General features: G+C 47.1%; 1 protein-coding gene across 3 annotated transcripts in view; it reads left to right on the top strand.

Annotated features, from left to right (window-relative positions):
* ZDHHC14 (zDHHC palmitoyltransferase 14) overlaps window positions 1-18724 on the top strand; it is a 277548-nt gene that overhangs the window by 242477 nt on the left and 16347 nt on the right. For all 3 annotated transcript variants that reach the window (XM_019644170.1, XM_019644169.1, XM_019644168.1), the window contains exons 6-8: window positions 5391-5493; window positions 6523-6632; window positions 10431-10533. In XM_019644170.1, the coding sequence (XP_019499715.1) occupies window positions 5391-5493; window positions 6523-6632; window positions 10431-10533 (316 nt within the window). The remainder of the gene's footprint in view (window positions 1-5390; window positions 5494-6522; window positions 6633-10430; window positions 10534-18724) is intronic.

The raw sequence follows: 18724 nt of genomic DNA, 5'->3' as shown, positions 1-18724 counted from the left end.
ATTTGTCTGCAGTATAATTTTGTGTGTGTGTGGTGTGAACTAAAGCCCTAACTTTATGTTTCCCAAATGTTTAGCAAAGGGTCCCCGGGTCCCCATATGGCTTATTATTCTATTCAAGCAGTTCTCAAACATGTTGGTCTCAGAACCCCTTTACACTCTTAAAAATTACTGAGGACCCCCAAGAGCTTTTGTTTGTATAGATTATATCTGTTTCTATATATTGTGTTTGAAATTAAAACAGACATTTTTAAAACACAAGAGTCCACAAACATTCTATTACATGAGAATGAGGACATCTTGCATCATGCAGCCTCCAGAAGCAGCCACTGAATGACAGAATGAGAGGGAAACTGGTCAATAATGTTGGGGTGTTGACAGGAAAGCATAATAGTTTTGACCTGGAGGATCCCTGAAACGATCTTAGGGTCCCTAAGGGTCACGGACCACCCATGGAGAACCAGCCACCTACTGCTCCAACACTAAATTGAAACACCTTCTTTATCCCATATGTCCACGTGTCTGTTTCAGAGTCTGTTCTTGTGCTGTTCTCACCTTGTTTTGTTTACTAGAAAAGGCTTCCCTCGCCCCCATCCCCATGATGTTCGTTGTCAAAATGTCTTACTTTTTCTTGCACGCTTTCTCCTCCTGATGAATTTTAGAATCAGTTTGTCTCATTCCATTTTTTAAATTCCAGTTGCAATTTTGATTAGAATTATAGTGACTTCATAGATTAATTTGGGACGACACATCCTTATTGCCTGATACAAAAGTGTCTAAGAGAAACGGATTTGAGAGCCTGAAAGATGATGGTGAAATGATCTCATCTGAAGGGTCTCAGTGACTTTCCATTTTCAAAGTGTCTGCCATGTAGGTCTCCGTGAAGTCAGCAGCCCCCATCTCAGGCACAGTGATGGGCACTCAGGTGACAAGGGCACGAGCTGTATTTCCTATCTCTGTCTAAGGATTATGGGGTCATCTTTTGGTGAGGAAAATATGCTGACAGGCTCCTGAACCTAAATATTTAAAAGCATTAAATGCTGATGTAGACATTCAATCTAGAGAACAAAGGGAACTATCTCCAATTCTGCCCTGATGTTAAAGCTATTCCCATAGGGAAGCGTTGCCTATTCTGTAATTTTTAGAGAAAAAAAGAAAGAAAGAAAGAAATGATCCCCATCACCATCTATTTCTTATGTTTAAATATTAGAGCCCAAGACAGAGACCTAACACAGAATAAAATGGATGAGGACTCAGGGGCACATGTCTGGTGCCCACAGAGCAATGTCCCTTAACACCATGTGGCACCCAGAGCTTCATAAGCCCAGTGCCCAGAAAGGAAAGGGCCCAAGGCGACACCTTGGACTTCAGTGTTCCCTGGCCATTCTGGAATCCAGGGGAGTTGGTCAGTGAGGAAACGCTCATGAAACACACAGACTTCGTAAAACAAATTGTCATCTGGATTTGGCACTCAGTAAAAAAATCAGTTCTCCAGGCTGATTGCTGGAATGTGAAGAGATAGGCACAGTCACATATTAACAGAGACACGATCTTCACACATTAGGCAAGCTCTAAGGCCATGGGACTGAGGAACAAAATTTGATGTCACAGGCAATCTCAGTCTTGCCTGTCATGTGACACTGCCATAGTTTGGGGCCTTGGGGAGGCTTTTTTCTCTCCTAGCAATCTGGAGACCAAGTTCTAGTTCTGTTGTGCCATGAACTGCTGTGTGAGTTCTTATAAGTGGCTTGACCACTCTGAGCCTCAGCCTCCTATCTGTAAAAAGAGAGATTGGAATAAATCATGGCATTTTAACCTGGGGGTCAATGTGTACCCATGGAGCGGTGTCAGGGGAGTTTATGAGCCTCCTGAAATTATAAGAAAAAATGTGTTTGTATGCATTTTTCTGAGAAAAGAGTGGAAAACCCAAAAAGGTAAAAAAGCTTTGGTTCCATGATGACTCCCTTTTTATGACTCTCCAAATAGTGAGGTGTCCTCACCATTCTGCCCAACACAACACTGTTTCCACGTCCTTCAAGGCCACCTCCCCTTGTTTACCTTCCCATGGGCAATCAGAACCCTGCTCCCTTAGGGCTGGGAGCTTGTCCTCCTCTATGCTAGAAAGGCTCAGAGCACACCCTCCTGCAATTTTGTGGAAGCCCAATGGAGGGGCGTCTGCACATCAGCATTTTTCAGTCCTTTTCAATTCCATAATCAGCTAGCGAGTGTCTCTGGCTGTGACATCATGGGCTAGAGGCTGTGAGGAATTTAAAGCCATGCCCGGGAAACAAAAGGGTCTCACTGTTTTACTAGGGGGAGACATACAGGCTGGCAGTGGTAGCTGCTATAATTTGGAACTCTGATGCAATAAACATCCAAGTGCTTATTAAATTGACTCCTAGTGGAGTTGGCATGTTTCCTCTTATTTCTCTATTTTCAAAAATCAATAAGTGGGTTTTTATACATTTAAGAGACACATATTTCTTGATCTTATTATGGCATAGACATTTTCACCATCTAGCTGTTGGGTCAGTGAGGAGATGTGTTGTTCAGAGCTTTGCACCGCAGTCTGACAGTGAACTTGGAGGGGAATGGACTCCTTCAGCTGCCACTCCTTCAGAACCTGACAAGGTTCTCCCCCAACAGAGGGGAGGGTCAGCCTCCAGCCACCTGTCCCTCCGCAAGAATTAAGAAAGGAACCAGCCTGTGGCTTTTCTGTCATACCTGTAGAGCTAGACTTCCAGGGTTCAAATCCTACCTCTGCTGTATCTTAAATTACTTACCTGCTTTCTGCCTCAGCTTCTCGATAGGTGAAGTGGGAACTGTGCTTCTCGCTGTGTTGGTGTGAGGATTGCGTGAGTCCCCTGAAGCCTTTGGAGCAGTACCTGACACGTAGCCCGTGATGCCAGCCGTAGTTGTGAATGATGATGAGTATTCCTTAAGACGCACTGGGAGAAGCATCAGCTGTGTGGGGGAGAAGCAAGAGGGAGCCGCAGTTTGCATCCTACCTTGAATTCATGTCATTTTGATCCAGCTGTGAGCTAACAGTGAAACTGCATTCTGCTGTTTATAAAATGCTTCTAAAGCATTTGAGATATTAATATAGAAGCTGAATTTTTTTTTTGTTGCTGCTCTAAATCTTTAAACTTCCACATCCACTGGTGACCATGCCTCCTTGTGGGGGTGATCATTGCTAGGGGCATTGCGGAAGAAGCAGCAGCCAGAAAACGGGGAGGAGCCACTTAAAATGCTGTCACTCACCTCCACTTTTAATGCCTGGTTTTACATGGTTCACACATATGACTGTTCTGTACATTTTGACATCACTGTCTTTCTACCTGGATTGTAAACTTTTGGCGATGCGTAGTATTTCTGAGATCAAAGTTCGGCTTTTGTGTTATTTGGTAAAAAAAATCTTTCCTTCCGTTTTTCATTCTCTCTTTTCTACTTCGTTTCATGCATTGCCTCCTCTTTGATCTATCTGTCTCTTAACTTTTCCTCCAGTCTCTGCAAGTTCATTGCCAGTGTCGTCTGCATTTATGCACCCAGTGTTCCTGACTCAGCCTCCCCCTGCTTACCCCACCATTGTCTCCACTTCAGTTGAGCAGGAGACCTTCTACACGGCCACTGTCCATGCATCCCCAGGTGCACACCAAGCCTCCCACCATAACATTGCCCGCCTGGGTAACCCTGGGAGAAATGAAGGGCTTGCCCAGACTGGTGGCAGCCCTGGGGAAGTGTCTGCTAATCTGCGTCTCTCTGTTCCCCATCGTTCCTCTGTACTCATCCATGTTTATCTGCTTTTCCAAATGCTGACTTCATCTTCCTCTTCTCAGAGCTGTGACGGCTCATCCCTCCGGGTGACTTCCTTCCTCCAGGGGGGTGGGCAGGGCCACCTCGGAAGACCCCGGCCGCTCTGGGCCATTTCCCTCTCCCGGCTCCCTGGCAGAGGAACATTCTTCTCCTCCTGAGATGTCCTTTTAACTCCAGGGTGGTGCTTTCCATCGAGCCTGCAGTTTCTGGAAGTTTAGACCTTAGAAAAGGAAAGCACTTTCTACCTCTCCGAGAGCAGACCCAGTGGTTTATCCTGTTGTTGAAAGTCGCTCAGAGCCCATTCATGTCTCGTGTTGTATGCAGCCCCACGCGCACCGACAGTGGCATCCATTAATTATGGTGTGGCAAATGATGGCACTGCCCTGGATAATGTATTTATTTAGCTGGTCTAAAGATGAATTGTATACAATCCTGAAAAAAAATCAATGGTGATATATTACAGCACGGTCTATGGCTTCCATCCTTGGAAGCATCTCAGGAAAGCATGAGTCTTTACTTTCTCTCCTTGTAATTTATGGTTGGGGGATACATGGTGTATATTTAAACTCCCAGACCTATGATGACTTTGTTGTTTTTTTTTCCTGAGAAACATCTGTAGCTTGTGAATAGAATTGTGTAAACCTTTATGGGACAGAGGAATTCTCTAGTCTTTTCAAATTGCCACACTCTGGTTGATTTCTCTCTTCCGTTGAAGACTGCCAAGCCTTTTCTCCTTTGGTTATAACATCCCTTGTGGAACTAACTTCCCATCCCTCAGTGTCTGCTGAGCAGTGAGGTTTCCCCGTTACCTACCAAACAGCCGAGGACAGCCTTATACGTCAGGGTTAGCTGAGGGTCAGGGAGAAGGTCCCCTAAGTGATAATACCCCTCACCCCGATGCCACTCTGAGAAATGCCCCCCTTGGGTCAGAAACCCACCCACAGGTGGGAGCAGGCAGCCCCCAAAGTGTGGAAGGGCTGCCAAGAGAGAGGAAGCCAGGAAGATAAGCCCTGCCTGGGCTACAGCCATCTGCGGTCAGCCCTGCACACGACTGTCACCTGTTGCTGGTGTGACAATTTACAGCCTCAGATAGGGTTGGGACAGAAACCTGTTGGTACTATGGCCCTCAGCATTCAGAAGCCAAAGCTGTAGTCTGATTGAGGTGCTATTCAGTGTTGAGTCCTTTCGTCAGGAGCCTAGGCCTTTGCCAACTCCAGCCAGTGAGCTTCCTGGTTTGGCTCCACCCTCGGTGGCTACACACTGAGTCACAAGAAAAGGCGACGGTCAGGTGGGGAGGACAGTCAGAGGAACTGTCACCCATGAAGATGTAACCAGGTCATGTTGAGCGAGCCACCAGTCGTTTACTGAGTGCAAATGCTAGGCAGGTGGCAGGAATGGCATAGGGCCCGCCCCGAAGACCTCCCTCTGGTCCGGGAGGACACCAGTGCGGGGCTGGACCGACAGACAGGCCTCAGGGACTGCCGGTGCTTTTCTTGTCCAAATCGCGCGTCGCGCCGGCTCCCTGGGGACCCCAAGAGCTTTTCCTGTCCTCCCGGTTCACTTCCTTGACTCCAGGTCACCGTGCTGGAAGCTGTGGTGTGCTTCTTCTCCGTCTGGTCTATTGTTGGGCTCTCGGGTTTCCACACGTACCTGATCAGCTCCAACCAGACAACGAATGAAGATGTAAGTTCCCGGTGGTATGGGGCCTGGGTGTGTTGTCTTATGTTGAGCAGCCGAGGGAGAAAGGGCAAAGAATGTGCAGACATTTCATCTGTCTGTCCAGTGTCTCTGTTGGAAAACCCTAGATTGCCTTGCTTTCTGACCACGTCAGTTGGATACTAAGGTCGGCCAAGTGACACCCAATTTCGAGCCCTGAGGAGGAGGCCTCTTTCTTTACAGTGGTTTTGTGAACAACTTGTCACCCCTCTCCTGAAGAGAGGCCAGGGCAGGCTGGCATCTCAGAGTGAACACATAAGCCTGCCTTTCATAGTTAACATCTCCGTTGCATTTTTGGAGATGATCACCTAGACCCAGAATTCCACTTTTTATCCAGGATTACATGCCTGTGTTTACTGCAGATAGAGAGGAGATATCAAAACAAACACAGTGCTGAAAAATGTTTCTTCATGAGGCTGGTCCTCTTTGCTCTAAATATTTAGATTCTGACCGAGTCTCTATCAGTGTAGGAACTAAATGTCTCAGAATCACTCAGCTTGCCTTCAAGGCTTGAGCAAATCAGTGCCGATGAGATATGTGAGTTCAGAGTATATTAATACACTTTTTTTTGTATTTGGTAATGATGAACATTAGAATCTGCAAAATTATTTTGGCAGCACTATGAGGCTGAATTCAGATGGGCTATAAATTGGCAATTAGGGGAGCCATGTTAACTCTTGGGGCAGCCACTCATTTAATTACTGTTTAGCACACTAAATGTGAGTGACAACAATCTCCACTGGCTAATGTGAGCTGACCTTTCAGTGCCATGTAGCAGAAATAAGAGATTATTGTCTCTCTCCCCAGCCTGACTGGGTTATTTCCAAGTTTGGGGTAAATACCAGTTTTCCTTGACAAAAGTGTCTCCATTTCTCTCCTGCTGAAGAAATGAGTAAAGATGATTTGCATTCATTGTGGACTTCTCAGGGTCCAATTTGCCTGAACTGTGGCATTGATATGAAGGATACTGTGTTACTGACTGTCCTTTTCTTTCAGATTAAAGGATCTTGGTCAAATAAAAGAGGTAAAGAAAATTACAACCCCTACAGCTACGGAAATATCTTTACAAATTGCTGTGTTGCCCTGTGTGGGCCCATCTCTCCAAGGTAAGACTTAGAAAGCATCATGCTCTTTACCAGATCTCAGGAAAGCAGACACCTTAGCTGAGTGAGCACAGGCCTGACCAGGTGAGACCTGGCCACAGCTGGTGGATTTGGTCACACCGCCCAGATGACCACCAGGTCCGGACTCCACTTGGTGCCACGGGGACATGGCCTTAGTGAAGTAGAGATCATAGAGATCTGGCTGTTTGTTGCATCATGCTTGGCACCGTTTTGGTTCTTCCATTGTTTTTGTGTCACATTCAGGGGAAATCAGTGGCAAGCAGGGAGCTGTGGTTAGCATAGTGAGGGAGATGCAGGAAGCGATTAGAAAACCTGTAGAAATAAGGGCTAAGAGCAGACTTGTGTAGAATGTAAATGCTGAAATAGTTCGGTGGGAGACATCCGTGTGGCATGAAGCAGTTGAGGTTGTGGTGATGATAAGACAACAGTAATATTAACAGTGGCAGTAGCTGACATTTATTGAACAGCATTAGGCTCTGTTCTAAGTGCTTTAGATGTGTTAACTTTTAGAACCTCACTCTGTACTATTGTATCTCATTTTATGGCCGAGGAAACTGAGGCACGGAGAGGTTAAATATTAATAATATGTCCACGATCACACAGCAAGTAAACGCTGCCAAGTCAGGGCTCACACCCAGGCATCTGACATCAGAACTCATGCATGTATCCACTGGGACTGCTGTCTCCACGTCAGAATCACACAAGTCCCCAACAGAGTCAGCTCTTGATTATTGTGAGTTACACCCATGGAGGATGTTTCCAACACTTCGATCAAAAATGAGGAGGTGGTGTTTGTGTTGGTCCCCCCTCTTGTCGCGTTCTTTCTCCTCTCTCTGTCCTGCCTCTTTCAGCCCCTCTGCCCTTAAGAGGGCCAGGGCCTTCCACGAGCATCCCAGCCAGCCCCGCCCACTTAACAGTGTCCCCTGCCTCAGACAGGGGCTGAGAATCACCTAAATGCCCAGAATTGTGCACTTAAGTTGCCTCTAAAACATTTACAGTGTGCTCATGAGAGAGAGAGAGAGAGAGAGAGAGAGAGAGAGCATCTGTGTCTTCCTGTTTCCCAGTGAGGTCTACAGACTCACACTCAGTTCCCCTGGGCAGTGTCCCCAGAGGTGTGGGGACAGCAGGGTGGAAATGGCAAGGTTTGGGGGAAGGACGGGGATCCTCATACAAACCTGGCAGGAGGAATGGAAAATTGGAAAGACAGAAAGTCCCAAGGCGTGGTCAGCGTCAGGCTCTGCAGGGCAGAGCTGTGGGCCAGCCAGTCCTCAGAATTCAGCTGGCCGTAATACTGAGCGGGCACCAGTGGAACAGACTGTGCTGGGTGCAGCTTTGTGGGCAATACAGACCTGTGGAGAGCAATTCCTCACAGTGATGGACGGCAAGGTGCAGGTGCCAGGGAACACCTAGTCAGGCTTCCCAGAGGAGGGGGCTGTTCTAAAGGATGAGTAGGGATTGGGAGAAAGGCATTAGGAAGACAGACAGAGGGAAGAGCATGTGCAAAGGCTCAGCGGCAAGGGGAGAGCCTGGCTTGTCAGAGAAGAAACTGAAGGAGTTCAGGAGGGAGGGGGCACGGAGGCCCAAGGCCAGAGATGAGCTCAGGAGAACACCGTCATGGGCCATTGTGAAGATGGAGGGAGACGCGTGGCAGAATGTCACAGTCTTAGGTGGTGGCTGGTACGTTAAACAGGCTGACTACACAGGACGCAGGCAGACAACTTGATTCTTTCCTCCCTGCTATCCCTTCCGACTCTCTTGGTCGCCTAGTTCTTTTTCTGCTCCTGGGTAAAATCTCCTGAGAGCCCCTTCAAGTCTTCTGTCACTTAAGGAGGAAAAAGGACTCAGGCCACTTCCATTTCCTCCAAAATAGTGTCGTTTCAGTGAATCAGAACTTCCAAGTTCATTGAAGGTTAACACCTTCCATCCCTTCATGCCTCCCAGGGTTGGGATTTCTACAATACATATCTTTTGGGGGGGATGCAATCCAACCCCTGCGATGCCCCTTTGAGCCAGCTCCACACTGGCTCTCTCCCAGGGACCCACGTCTGGCCTCTCACCCTCAGCTCAGCAGCCCCCAGCCCCAGCCTCCCTAGCTCTCGTCCTCAGCAGGGTGCAGACGACCCCTTCGTTCCAGTCATCCTTCTTTGGTCTGTTCACCTTCAGTCTTTTATACCCTTGAAGGGGGTTGCACACGTGGTCTGAGAACCCCTTTGATGGTCCTGCATGGATGGCCCAGGGCCTCCCTTGGGCAGATAGAGGTTCTTGGTGCCTGTTGTTTTTTTTCTAAACCTCTGAGGATTCAACTGAAACTGAAGCAGAAAGCATTCCATTTCAAGATCCTGTAACAGGTATTTTTTAATGCTTGTTCTTCCGTCACTTGAAGACCTGAAGCTGGTAGTCGCAATGATCCTCTCTTCTCAAAGCCAAGCTGACACATAGGAGCAGCCTCTGCAGCCCGGCCCTCCTCCTGGTCCCAGGAGACCCACACAGTGGGGGGACCAGGGGTTGGGGGGGGGCACAGAGGACACACCCACCTACTAGGTCAACCTCCTGCTGCCCTTTGCAGTTCTGCCCTTAGACTCAAGTTAAACACTGAGACTTCACTCAAACCAGCTTTCTTAATGGTAAAGCTACACCCCTACTTTCTAATCAGCAGCAGTGCCCTAGAGCACAGAAAAGCAATCTTCAGAAACATGTTCAGAAAGCTTGTCTATGGGAGACAAAGGACCCATTTTTATTCATTCAGTCCACAAGCATTTGCTCAGCACCTACTGGCTGTCAGCTGTGGAGATACAGTGGTTAAGAAGACCCGATTCTTGCCCTCATGGAGGTCACATTCCATGACAGACACAAATGTGGGAGCAGGTAATGCCTGATACAGGCGCCCAGGGGCCTCCAAGGGCCCCGAATCCCTGGGGCAGAGACCGTGGAGGAGCAAAGATAAAAACTGCCCTCGGGAGCTTGCAGGTTGCTAGACGAGACTGTATAAAGTCACCGAGACACCAGGCAAACAGTGAGGTGTGTCGCTAGGAGGATCCCACGTAGCGCTAAGAGAAGCCAGAGAAGGGACGAAGCTGGTACAAGGACCAGAGTAGCAGCTGCGGGGCTTTGGGACCTGGGCCATGAAGAAAGGACAGTGGAGTGGAAGGGAAGTGACTTTGGGAAAGAAAACCCAGAGCTTGAACAAACACATAAGCTGGCAAAGCAGAGTGCTTACGGAGTCCGTGGCTTCTGTCCCCATGCCATGCGCTGGCGCGTGGCAGGCACTCGGACTCCACTGTGGCAGGAATGAACCTGTGAGCGCCGTGTGTGTAACAAGAAGACGTGGATTTAAGGCTAGACAGGAAAGTTGGGGACAGGTGTGTCAGGCCCGAAATCCACGAGTAGGGGTCTGGACTTGTTCGCAGGTGACGGAGCGCCCTGGAAGCTGTGCCACAGGAGGGGTGATGTGACAGGACTAGGACTAGGCAATAGAAAGAATGCTGATGGCAATGGGGGCCATGAACGGGCGGGCAGAGGCTGGTGGAGCTGAGGCCAGCAGACAAGGTGGGGTCTGCAGCAGGTGGCAGGGAGGGAACATGCTACAAGCATTTTAAAAGGCAGAAGTGACAGAATTTGGGACCTGACTACCAAAGGTGAGTAGAGGTGTGTTCCAAGGTGCCTGAGGTGGGGCCCATCGCAGAAAGAGGGACCCCCAAAATAGAAAATTAAAAGTTTTTATGGCACCTTTGGCTTTTTATTCACTCTCTTCCTCCTGCACTCTTTTGTTTTCTCTTGTAGCCTAATTGACAGAAGAGGGTACGTCCAGCCTGACACACCACAGCCAGCTGCACCCTCCAACGGGATGGCCGCGTACGGGGCCACACAGTCTCAGAGTGACATGGTAGGAGCAGCCTGCAGTGGGGCCGCAGCTCCCTGAAAAGTCTTCCCTTCCACTTCCATGTTCACTAACCCACTAACAAACCAAGCGCCTAGAAGGCCTCCGGACACCCACAACCAAAAGGCTTGGATGAGGGCAGGAGGGTGGGGGCCACCGAGCAACTGGTTAGTCAGGGGCTGTGAAGGACAAGTGCACACAAAATCTCTTCCAGAAACTGCTTGTGGCACCTTGCGATGGAAAGTCCCCTGACACAGACCAGGGTGTTGTCTGGGGGACAATATACAGCTGCCCGAAGCAGGCTGGCTGGCTGGACATCCCCGTGTCTCACTCTGTGCCTTCGCCTCAGTCCATACCGACTCCATCACCCCCTTTTAAGTATGCAGTGGAGAGCGCGGCTGGGTCTCCCGCTCAGCCAAAATCGTAGCTCGGCCATGCGCCCCTTAGTGCAAATCATCAGACAAGGTGCTCATTTCTACACAGCAAAAACTGACCAGGTGTCTCTCCAAGGAGGGGGTCGCAGGCTGTGCTTCTGTGGCCGTGTGGAAAGGCAGGCTTTGTTTCCAGCTTCAGAAGGCAGGCACGGGGGCTTTCCACGGGCACCTGAAACCACAGCCTGGCTGGCCCTGGCCATCACTGCCTTAGAATCCCGCAGGCCGTGGTCCTTCTTTATCTGGAACAAATCTCCCTAAAGAAGTTCCATGTTTCTGCAAGGGACCCGTCCTGTGGCCCTCCAGCTCTGTCTGCTTATAGACCTGAATCACCCTCAGCAGAGTTTCCATGGCAAACAGGTCAAAGACTCTCCATTTGGGGTAGGCTGGGGGGATGACAGCCTCCGGCGCCCCTTGTTTCTGGGTAGAAAGAGCTGCAAGGGGAAAGCCAACCATCCCGAGCCTGCTTGTAGTCACTCGGGGCTCTGCTTCACCCCAGTGACCCTCCGGCTGTGTTTACAGCCGGGGAGGCAGGGCGCCAGCCCCCCGCAGCACTTGCTGGGTTTATTTGTTGGGAGTGCTGGTGTCTTGTTTGTGTTGGCTTGCTTCGCTTTGCTAATAATTTGTCATCTTTGAAAGAAAGTATGTATACATCAAAGTCCTTGCCACTCCAGTCCGCAAGTGATCACAGGACATCGTGTTCTGTCTGCACCCGCCCACACAAATGGCCCGTTAGGGTTATCCTTCTTATTTTTCAGAGAAGGAAAATGGGGATAGAAAGAGGAAAGAAACTGGCTCACGTTTAGTGAGCGTCAGCCCTGTTCAAGACATGTGAGGATCAGTATCTCGTTTAATCCCAAACCAGCAGTGGGAAGTGGACATGCTCTTCTCTCACTATTTATTTTAAGATTTCGATTAAAATATAGCTAACATACACTACTATATTATTTTCAGGTGTACACCCTAGTTATTCAACATTTATATACCTGAAGAAGTGATCACTATAGGTCCAGCAACCATCCGACACTGTACCACGCTATCACAATATTCTTGACTCTATTCCCTATGCTGTACCTTATATCCCCGTGGCTCATTTGTTTTATACCTGGATATGTGAACCTCTTATTCCCCTTCACATTCCAGCCCCGCCCCCATTTTTTTTTAATTTTTCAATTACGGTTGACATTCAGTATTATTTTATATTAATTCCAGGTGTACAGCATAGTGGTTAGACATTTATATAATTTAAGAAATGACCCCCCTGACTAATCCAGTACCCACCTGGCACTATACATTGTTATTACCATATTATTGACTATATTTCCTGTGCTTTACTTTACATCCCTGTGACTGTTTTGTAACTACCAGTTTGTACTTAATCCCTTCCCGTTTTTCACTCACCCCCAAACTCCCTCCCATCTGGCAACCATCAATATGTTCTCTGTATTTATGAGTTTGTTTCTGTTTTGTTGGTTTATTTTGTTCTTTGGGTTCCACATGTAAGCAAAGTCACATTGCATATGCTTTTCTCTGTCTGACATACTCAGCACAATTCCCTCCAGGTCCATCCATGCCGCCACAGATGGCAAGAACCCGTTCCCTTCCGTGGAAGAGCAATATTCCATTACAGTATATATGCACCACCTACTCTATCCATTCTTCATTGGTGGACACCCAGGCCGCCTCCACATCTTGGCCATTGTATAAACAGTACTGCAATGAACATATGGATGCACATGTCCCCTCAAAGTAGAGTTCGGGTTTCTTCGGATAAGTACCCAGAAGTGGGATTACTGGGTCCTTCTTTGTCTTTTGTGATAGCCTTTGTTTTAAAGTCTTTTTTATCTGATATAAGTATGGCTACGGAGCTTTGTTTGTTTGTTTCCATTTTCATGAAATATCTTTCTCCATCCCTTTAGTTTCCATCTGTGTGTGTCTTTCAATCTGAAGTGATTCTCTTGTAGGCAGCATATGTAAGGGTTTTGTTTTCTTATCCATCCAGCTCTCCTATGTCTTTTCAGTGGAGCGTTTAATCCATTTACATTGAAAGTAATTGTTGATAGATATGTAACTATTGCTATTTTATTATTATTTTGATTTTTTTTTCTTTCCATCTTAAGTCCCTCTAAGATTCCTTGTAATACTAGTTTGGTGGTGATGAATTTCTTTAGCTTTTTCTTGTCAGGGAAGCTCTTTATCTGTCCTTCAATTCTGAATGATAGCTTTGATGAGTATAGTAGTCTTGGTTGTAGGTCCTTGCTTTTCATCACATTGAATATTTTGTGCCAGTCCCTTCCGGCCTGTAAAGTTTCTGTTGAAAAATCAGCTGACAGTTTTATGGGAGCTCCCTTATAAGTTACTAGTTGCTTTTCTCTGGCTGCTTTTAGGATTCTCTCTATCTTTAACCTTTGCTATTCTAATTGTAATGTGTCTTGGTGTGAGCCTGTTTCAGTTCATCCTGTTTGGGACTCTCTGCATTTCCTAGACTTGTATGTTTATTTCCTTCGCCAGGTTAGGAAAGTTTTCAGTCATTATTTCTTCAAATAGATTCTCAATTCCTTGCTCTCTCTCTCTCGCTTCTCCTCTGGTACCCGTATAATACAAACGTTGTTACACTTAATGTTGTCCCAGAGGTCTCTTAAACTATCCTCATTTTTTTTTGGATTCTTTTTTCTTTTTGCTGTTCTGCTTGGGTGTTTTCTGCTACTTTGTCTTCCAAATTGTTGATTCAATCCTCTGCTTCATCTATAGTCTGCTGGTGATTCCTTCTAAAGCATTCTTCATTTAGTTATTGAATTCTTCACTTTTGAATGGGTTTTTTTTTATGGTTTCTATGTCCTTTTTTATGTTTGCTATCTCTTTGTTGAAGGTCTCACCAAGTTCCTTGAGCATGCTTATTACCATTGTTTTGAACTCTGTCTCTAGTAGGTTGCTTGCTTCCATTTTGTTCCGTTTCCGGAGTTTTCTCCTGTTCTTTCATTTGGAACATATTTCTTTATTTCCTCATTTTGGCTGCCTTTCTGTTAGTTTCTGTGTATTAGGTAGATCTGCTATGTCTCCCAGTCTTGACTGGGGGGCCTTATGTAATAGGTGTCCTGTGGGGCCCAGTGGCACAGTCTCCCTGGCCACATGAGCTGGGTGCTCCAGGAGTGTCCCTGTGTGGGTTGTGTGTGCCCTCCTGTTATAGTTGAGCCTTCATTAATATTGGCATATCAGTGGGTGGGAATGACCCTCAGTCTGATAGGCTGTGGGGTTTCTTCATGTAGTTGTGGCCACATCCACAACTACAGGCTGCTGTACGGGGGGCTGAGCCCACTGAGTGGGATTTGCCCCAGTGGGCTCTGGTGCCTGTTGAGACTGCCTTTTGGATGTGTTACTTGTGGGGCTAATTGGGTAGTGCTCTGTTGAGGTCTCAGCTAACCTCCAAGTATGTTGGACCTGCCTGTGACTAGCCAGGGACTACCTGTTAGGAGCTACAATGCTATTCATGGTTGTTCGCCGCCTGTGCTAAACCTGGAAATGTGTGGGAGAGACCCCACTGAAACTGAGGATGGCGGCCATTAGTCTAGACCTGGGGTAGCTCCACAAAAAGCCAGGACACCCTGAGGCTGCTGCCACCTGCTGATTACCTTAAGTTTCAGCCACTGATAAAGGCTCGTGCATACATGAGTTGGATGAGGTAGAGTTTCAGGGAGTCATTAGAGTAGGAAGAGTTGTGGTCAACAGGTTAATGTAGACTCTGGTTTGGTGCCAATGCTGAGCCTGGAGCTACTCAGCAGAAGTCTCAGAGCACACCGAGGCCAGCTGCCGCCCATCTGGGTTCTAAGGACACGCTGATAGTTTCTCAAGAAAGAATGTAATACAGGTGGGGCTCATGGAGAAAGTGCCTCTGGTGTTGTGCGAGTTGGGTGGGGCAGGGTCTCCATGAGTCAGCAGCAAGGAGCTGTGGAACTCATCAGGCCAATCAGATTAAGATGTGGCCGAGTGGAGGCGGGCTCAACACAGGAAAGATGGCGCCCGCCTGCTGGCAGTACAGGTGGAGAACCTCCTCACAGGGAAATGGCAACTGTCCTCCAGCCCTCGCTCTGATGCTCCTCAAGTTACTACCCCTCCACCAGAGCTGAAGGTGAGTGCCTGCAAGAGAGAGTCTATGCTTGGGCCATTTATGAGGCTGTCTGGGTTTCCTGCAGCTTTCCATCCCACCCAGATGGTTGGAATCCCCACTGTTTTTCACAGCCGTATGTTGTAGGGACTCCTCTTCCCAGCACCAGTACTCTGGGCTGGGGAGGCCAGTGTGGGGCTAGGGCCTCTCACCTCCAAGGGGAGCCTCCACAGCTGAAATATCCCTCCCGGTTATCAACTGCCACACAGAGGTTTGGGGCATGCCCGTTTTACATCTTCACCCCTCCTACCAGTCTCAATGTGGCTTCTTCTTTATATTTTTAGTTATAGGACTTCTGTTTGGCTAGACTTCAGATGGTTCTCCAGATTGATTGTTCTACAATTTAGGTGTAATTTTAACGTGTTCATGGAAGGAAGCAGGCACAGTGTTTATCTACTCTGCTATCTTGGATCTCCTTAAAAGAATCTCTCTCACTTCTTTTATTTTTTTAAAGCTAGGAGAGGTATCTATCCAAGGGTACAGAGCCATTAATTTGTGCATCTAGACCCAATCTGATGACTCTAACACCCACGCTCACTTTGTACACTACATCCTTCAAGTGTACAGGCATTAAAGACAAGTATATCCACACTCAGAAGTCTCAACTCCCTGCAAGTGCATGACAAGTGTCCTGTAAAGACAGAACTAACCAGAAGTATGACCTCGGCATCTGCTGAGCACTATTCTCATGTGTGCATGTGTTTGCACACCTGTGTACATAGCCTCTTGTTCATTCGGCAACTCATCCCAAGTCCCTACTTGTGTTGAGGACTCAACTAGGCATTAGGGTACATTTCCTCTGCCCTCAAGGTCAGCAGTCCAGGAACAGGACATAAACAGACACATGAAGGAAGTATTGGGTTGTTGGAAAAGTCATGAAGCATTTTTACAATGAAAAACATAGAAAAAATGTCATGACTTTTCCAACAACCCACTATTACAAACCTTCACTAGATGAGATCACTGATGACAGTAATCCTTATGAAAACCAATCGACTTACATTAGTTTTATCTCATGATGCCCATAGTATTGTTCTCACCATGCTCTACACTTTCTCTAGATTTAGAAACTAAACAAAGGCTGCCTTGAAAGTATTGATACCATTAAACCACTTTAGGTCAAGATGGGATGGGACACAATTCATTAATTCAACAAACACTTATTGAGCACCTACTATGTGCCTCTGTGCTAGCCAGGGACAGCAGGTTTACCAAAGGAAATGGGGAGGGCATTTCACTTCACACAGTAAATCAGAGTCACCAAGCTGCTGTTGTGCCCACTGGAGTCCAATCTAGAAATGCACCAGGACTCCAGTTAAGGGCATACCCCCCATGGGCACTGGTGTGGCAGAAATGTTTAGGGTGCAGTTGCCTATTCCTGTGGGAGAGCCACCTCCCAAGTAACCAGTGACCTGAAAGGCACTGATCTATGATGCCATAAGGATTGTTAAAGAGGACACTTCGTAAGTTAAGAAGCTTGTACAGTGAAACAGTCACCATTGCTAACCCCTTATAGTTCAATTAAATGTATGGATTCTTTTTAAGGCATGTGTTCACCTCTGGCTTGAGTTCTATGTCAGGAAGCAGGAGGAAACTCAAAAATCTTCCCCTCTTATTGTCCCCTGCATCTGGTGATGAGACACAAGTATGGGCAGGGAACGAAAGAACTCCATGTGATATCCACATGCCCCTAAGTGCCAGTCAGATCAGGGGACTGAGGAAGAGCTCTGACCCTACAGTGGAACTTCTTTCAGTCCCCACCAAGGGAGCCATGATGTCCTGAGTCATCACGGGGGATTGAGCGAGGACTTGGGATTCTGGGAAACCTGCCGAGGCTGACAGTTCACGCAGACTTTCTGCCTTCTCTGCCATGCTTGTGTGAGTGGAGGTGGAAGACACAGCACTGCCTTGCCATCAACACACACAAAGCGGGAAGCTTCGTTTCTTCCTTTGTGCGTGCTCACTCAGCTCTTTCTAGGAAAAGGCACAGAAAACACTGTGGGCTGTAAAGAAACGAGCAAGGCACAGGAGCCTTACAGTGGGGTAACACTTCAGCGGTCACAACCCTAATAACACCTGTGTCCCCATAAGCCCAGACACATGACATTTTGTATACAATTTCAGGATCAGGATCTCCCCCTGAAACCCATGGAACCCAAGGCAAGGAAGTCTTTCGTCAGTGAGTCCCCCTTCGCCCTATCAGAGACAAAATCTTAAAATCCCAGGGAGTCAGTTCAGGAATCAGAAAACAGCGCAGTCTTGGAGACAAGTCCCCAGGACCAGGATGTTGCAGCCAGTGATAAAACGTGTGCAGAGACACCGTTCCACATGGGAGCACATTGATGTTGGTCACCAGGCTTGAAAGAGGTCTTCCATATCTCCCTCTCAAAGAGGGGATGGGCATTAATTGTGGGAAGAGCCAGACTGCCATCACTTAGTAGATGAGTGACCTTGACAAGTTGCTAAACCTCTGTGCCTCAGTGTTTTATCCATAAAATGGGAATATTAGTGTTCTTACTTCGTAAGGTTTCTATGAGAATTAAATGAATTAAGGCATGTAAAGCTCTTAAAACCTTGCCTAGCACAAGATAAGTATTATGTAAGTATTAGCTATTATTATTTTTATTATTATCTCCCTGATATTCATGGGTGGCAAGACCAGACAGGTCAACTGTATGCACTCTGAGCAACTGGACAACAATGGACATGACGGGTGAGAGAAAGAGCCCTGGATGGGAAGCAGGGAGTGGGAGCTTCCTGGCTCCCATCAGTTATCTCCCTGAGTATTAACAAGTCACTCTGCCTATGTGGTCCTCAGTTTACCTCATCTGCAAAATAGAAGCTGAGACTAACTTGTCTCTGCAGCCCCATCCCCATCCAGCTCTAAGCTGTTGGTGAGTCTCTGATCTTTTCAACTTGACAGGTCAGACAAGCAGAGAACAACTTCTTGGTCCCCATCCGCACATAGAAGGTTAACACTGTGACCCCTGGCTCTTCCGAAACCTCCCAGCTGCCCTGACAATAGACCCGCGACCCAGGAACCCAGCCCTTGGTGCAGGATGGGGAGATATGCTGCGGCCTGGTCTTCACGCCCAAATTTTCCCTTCTTATTTGTCTCACATTTCTTGCATTTCTAGGATAAACCCTGCTTGATCGTGGTGTATAATCCTTTTTATATATTGTTGTATTCAATTTACTAGTATTTTGAGCATTTTTACATCTATATTCATAAAAGATACTGGTTTGTAGTTTTCTTTTCTTGTGATGTCTTTGTCTGGTGTTGATGTCAGGGGAAAACCAGCCTCATAGAATGAGTTAAAAAGTGTTTCCTCTTCATCTGTTTTTTTGGAAGAGTTTGTGAAGAATTGGGGTTAATTCTTCTTTAAAGATTTGGTTGAATTCACCAGTGAAGCCACCTGGTCCTGAGCACTTCTTTGTGGGTAGTTTTTTGATGACTAATTCACTCACCACTTCTTACAGGTCTATTCCAGGTCTATTTCTTCTTGAGTCAGTTTCAGTATTGTGTGTCTTTCTAGGAATTTATCCATTTCACTAAGTTATCTAATTTGTTGCCATTTTTATCTTCTGTTTTACTCAGTATTGT

Source organism: Hipposideros armiger, unplaced genomic scaffold (assembly GCF_001890085.2).
Source record: "Hipposideros armiger isolate ML-2016 unplaced genomic scaffold, ASM189008v1 scaffold_86, whole genome shotgun sequence".
Taxonomy (NCBI): Eukaryota; Metazoa; Chordata; class Mammalia; order Chiroptera; family Hipposideridae; genus Hipposideros; species Hipposideros armiger.
Note: the sequence above shows the minus strand (reverse complement) of the source record. Positions and strands in the feature narration are given on the sequence as shown.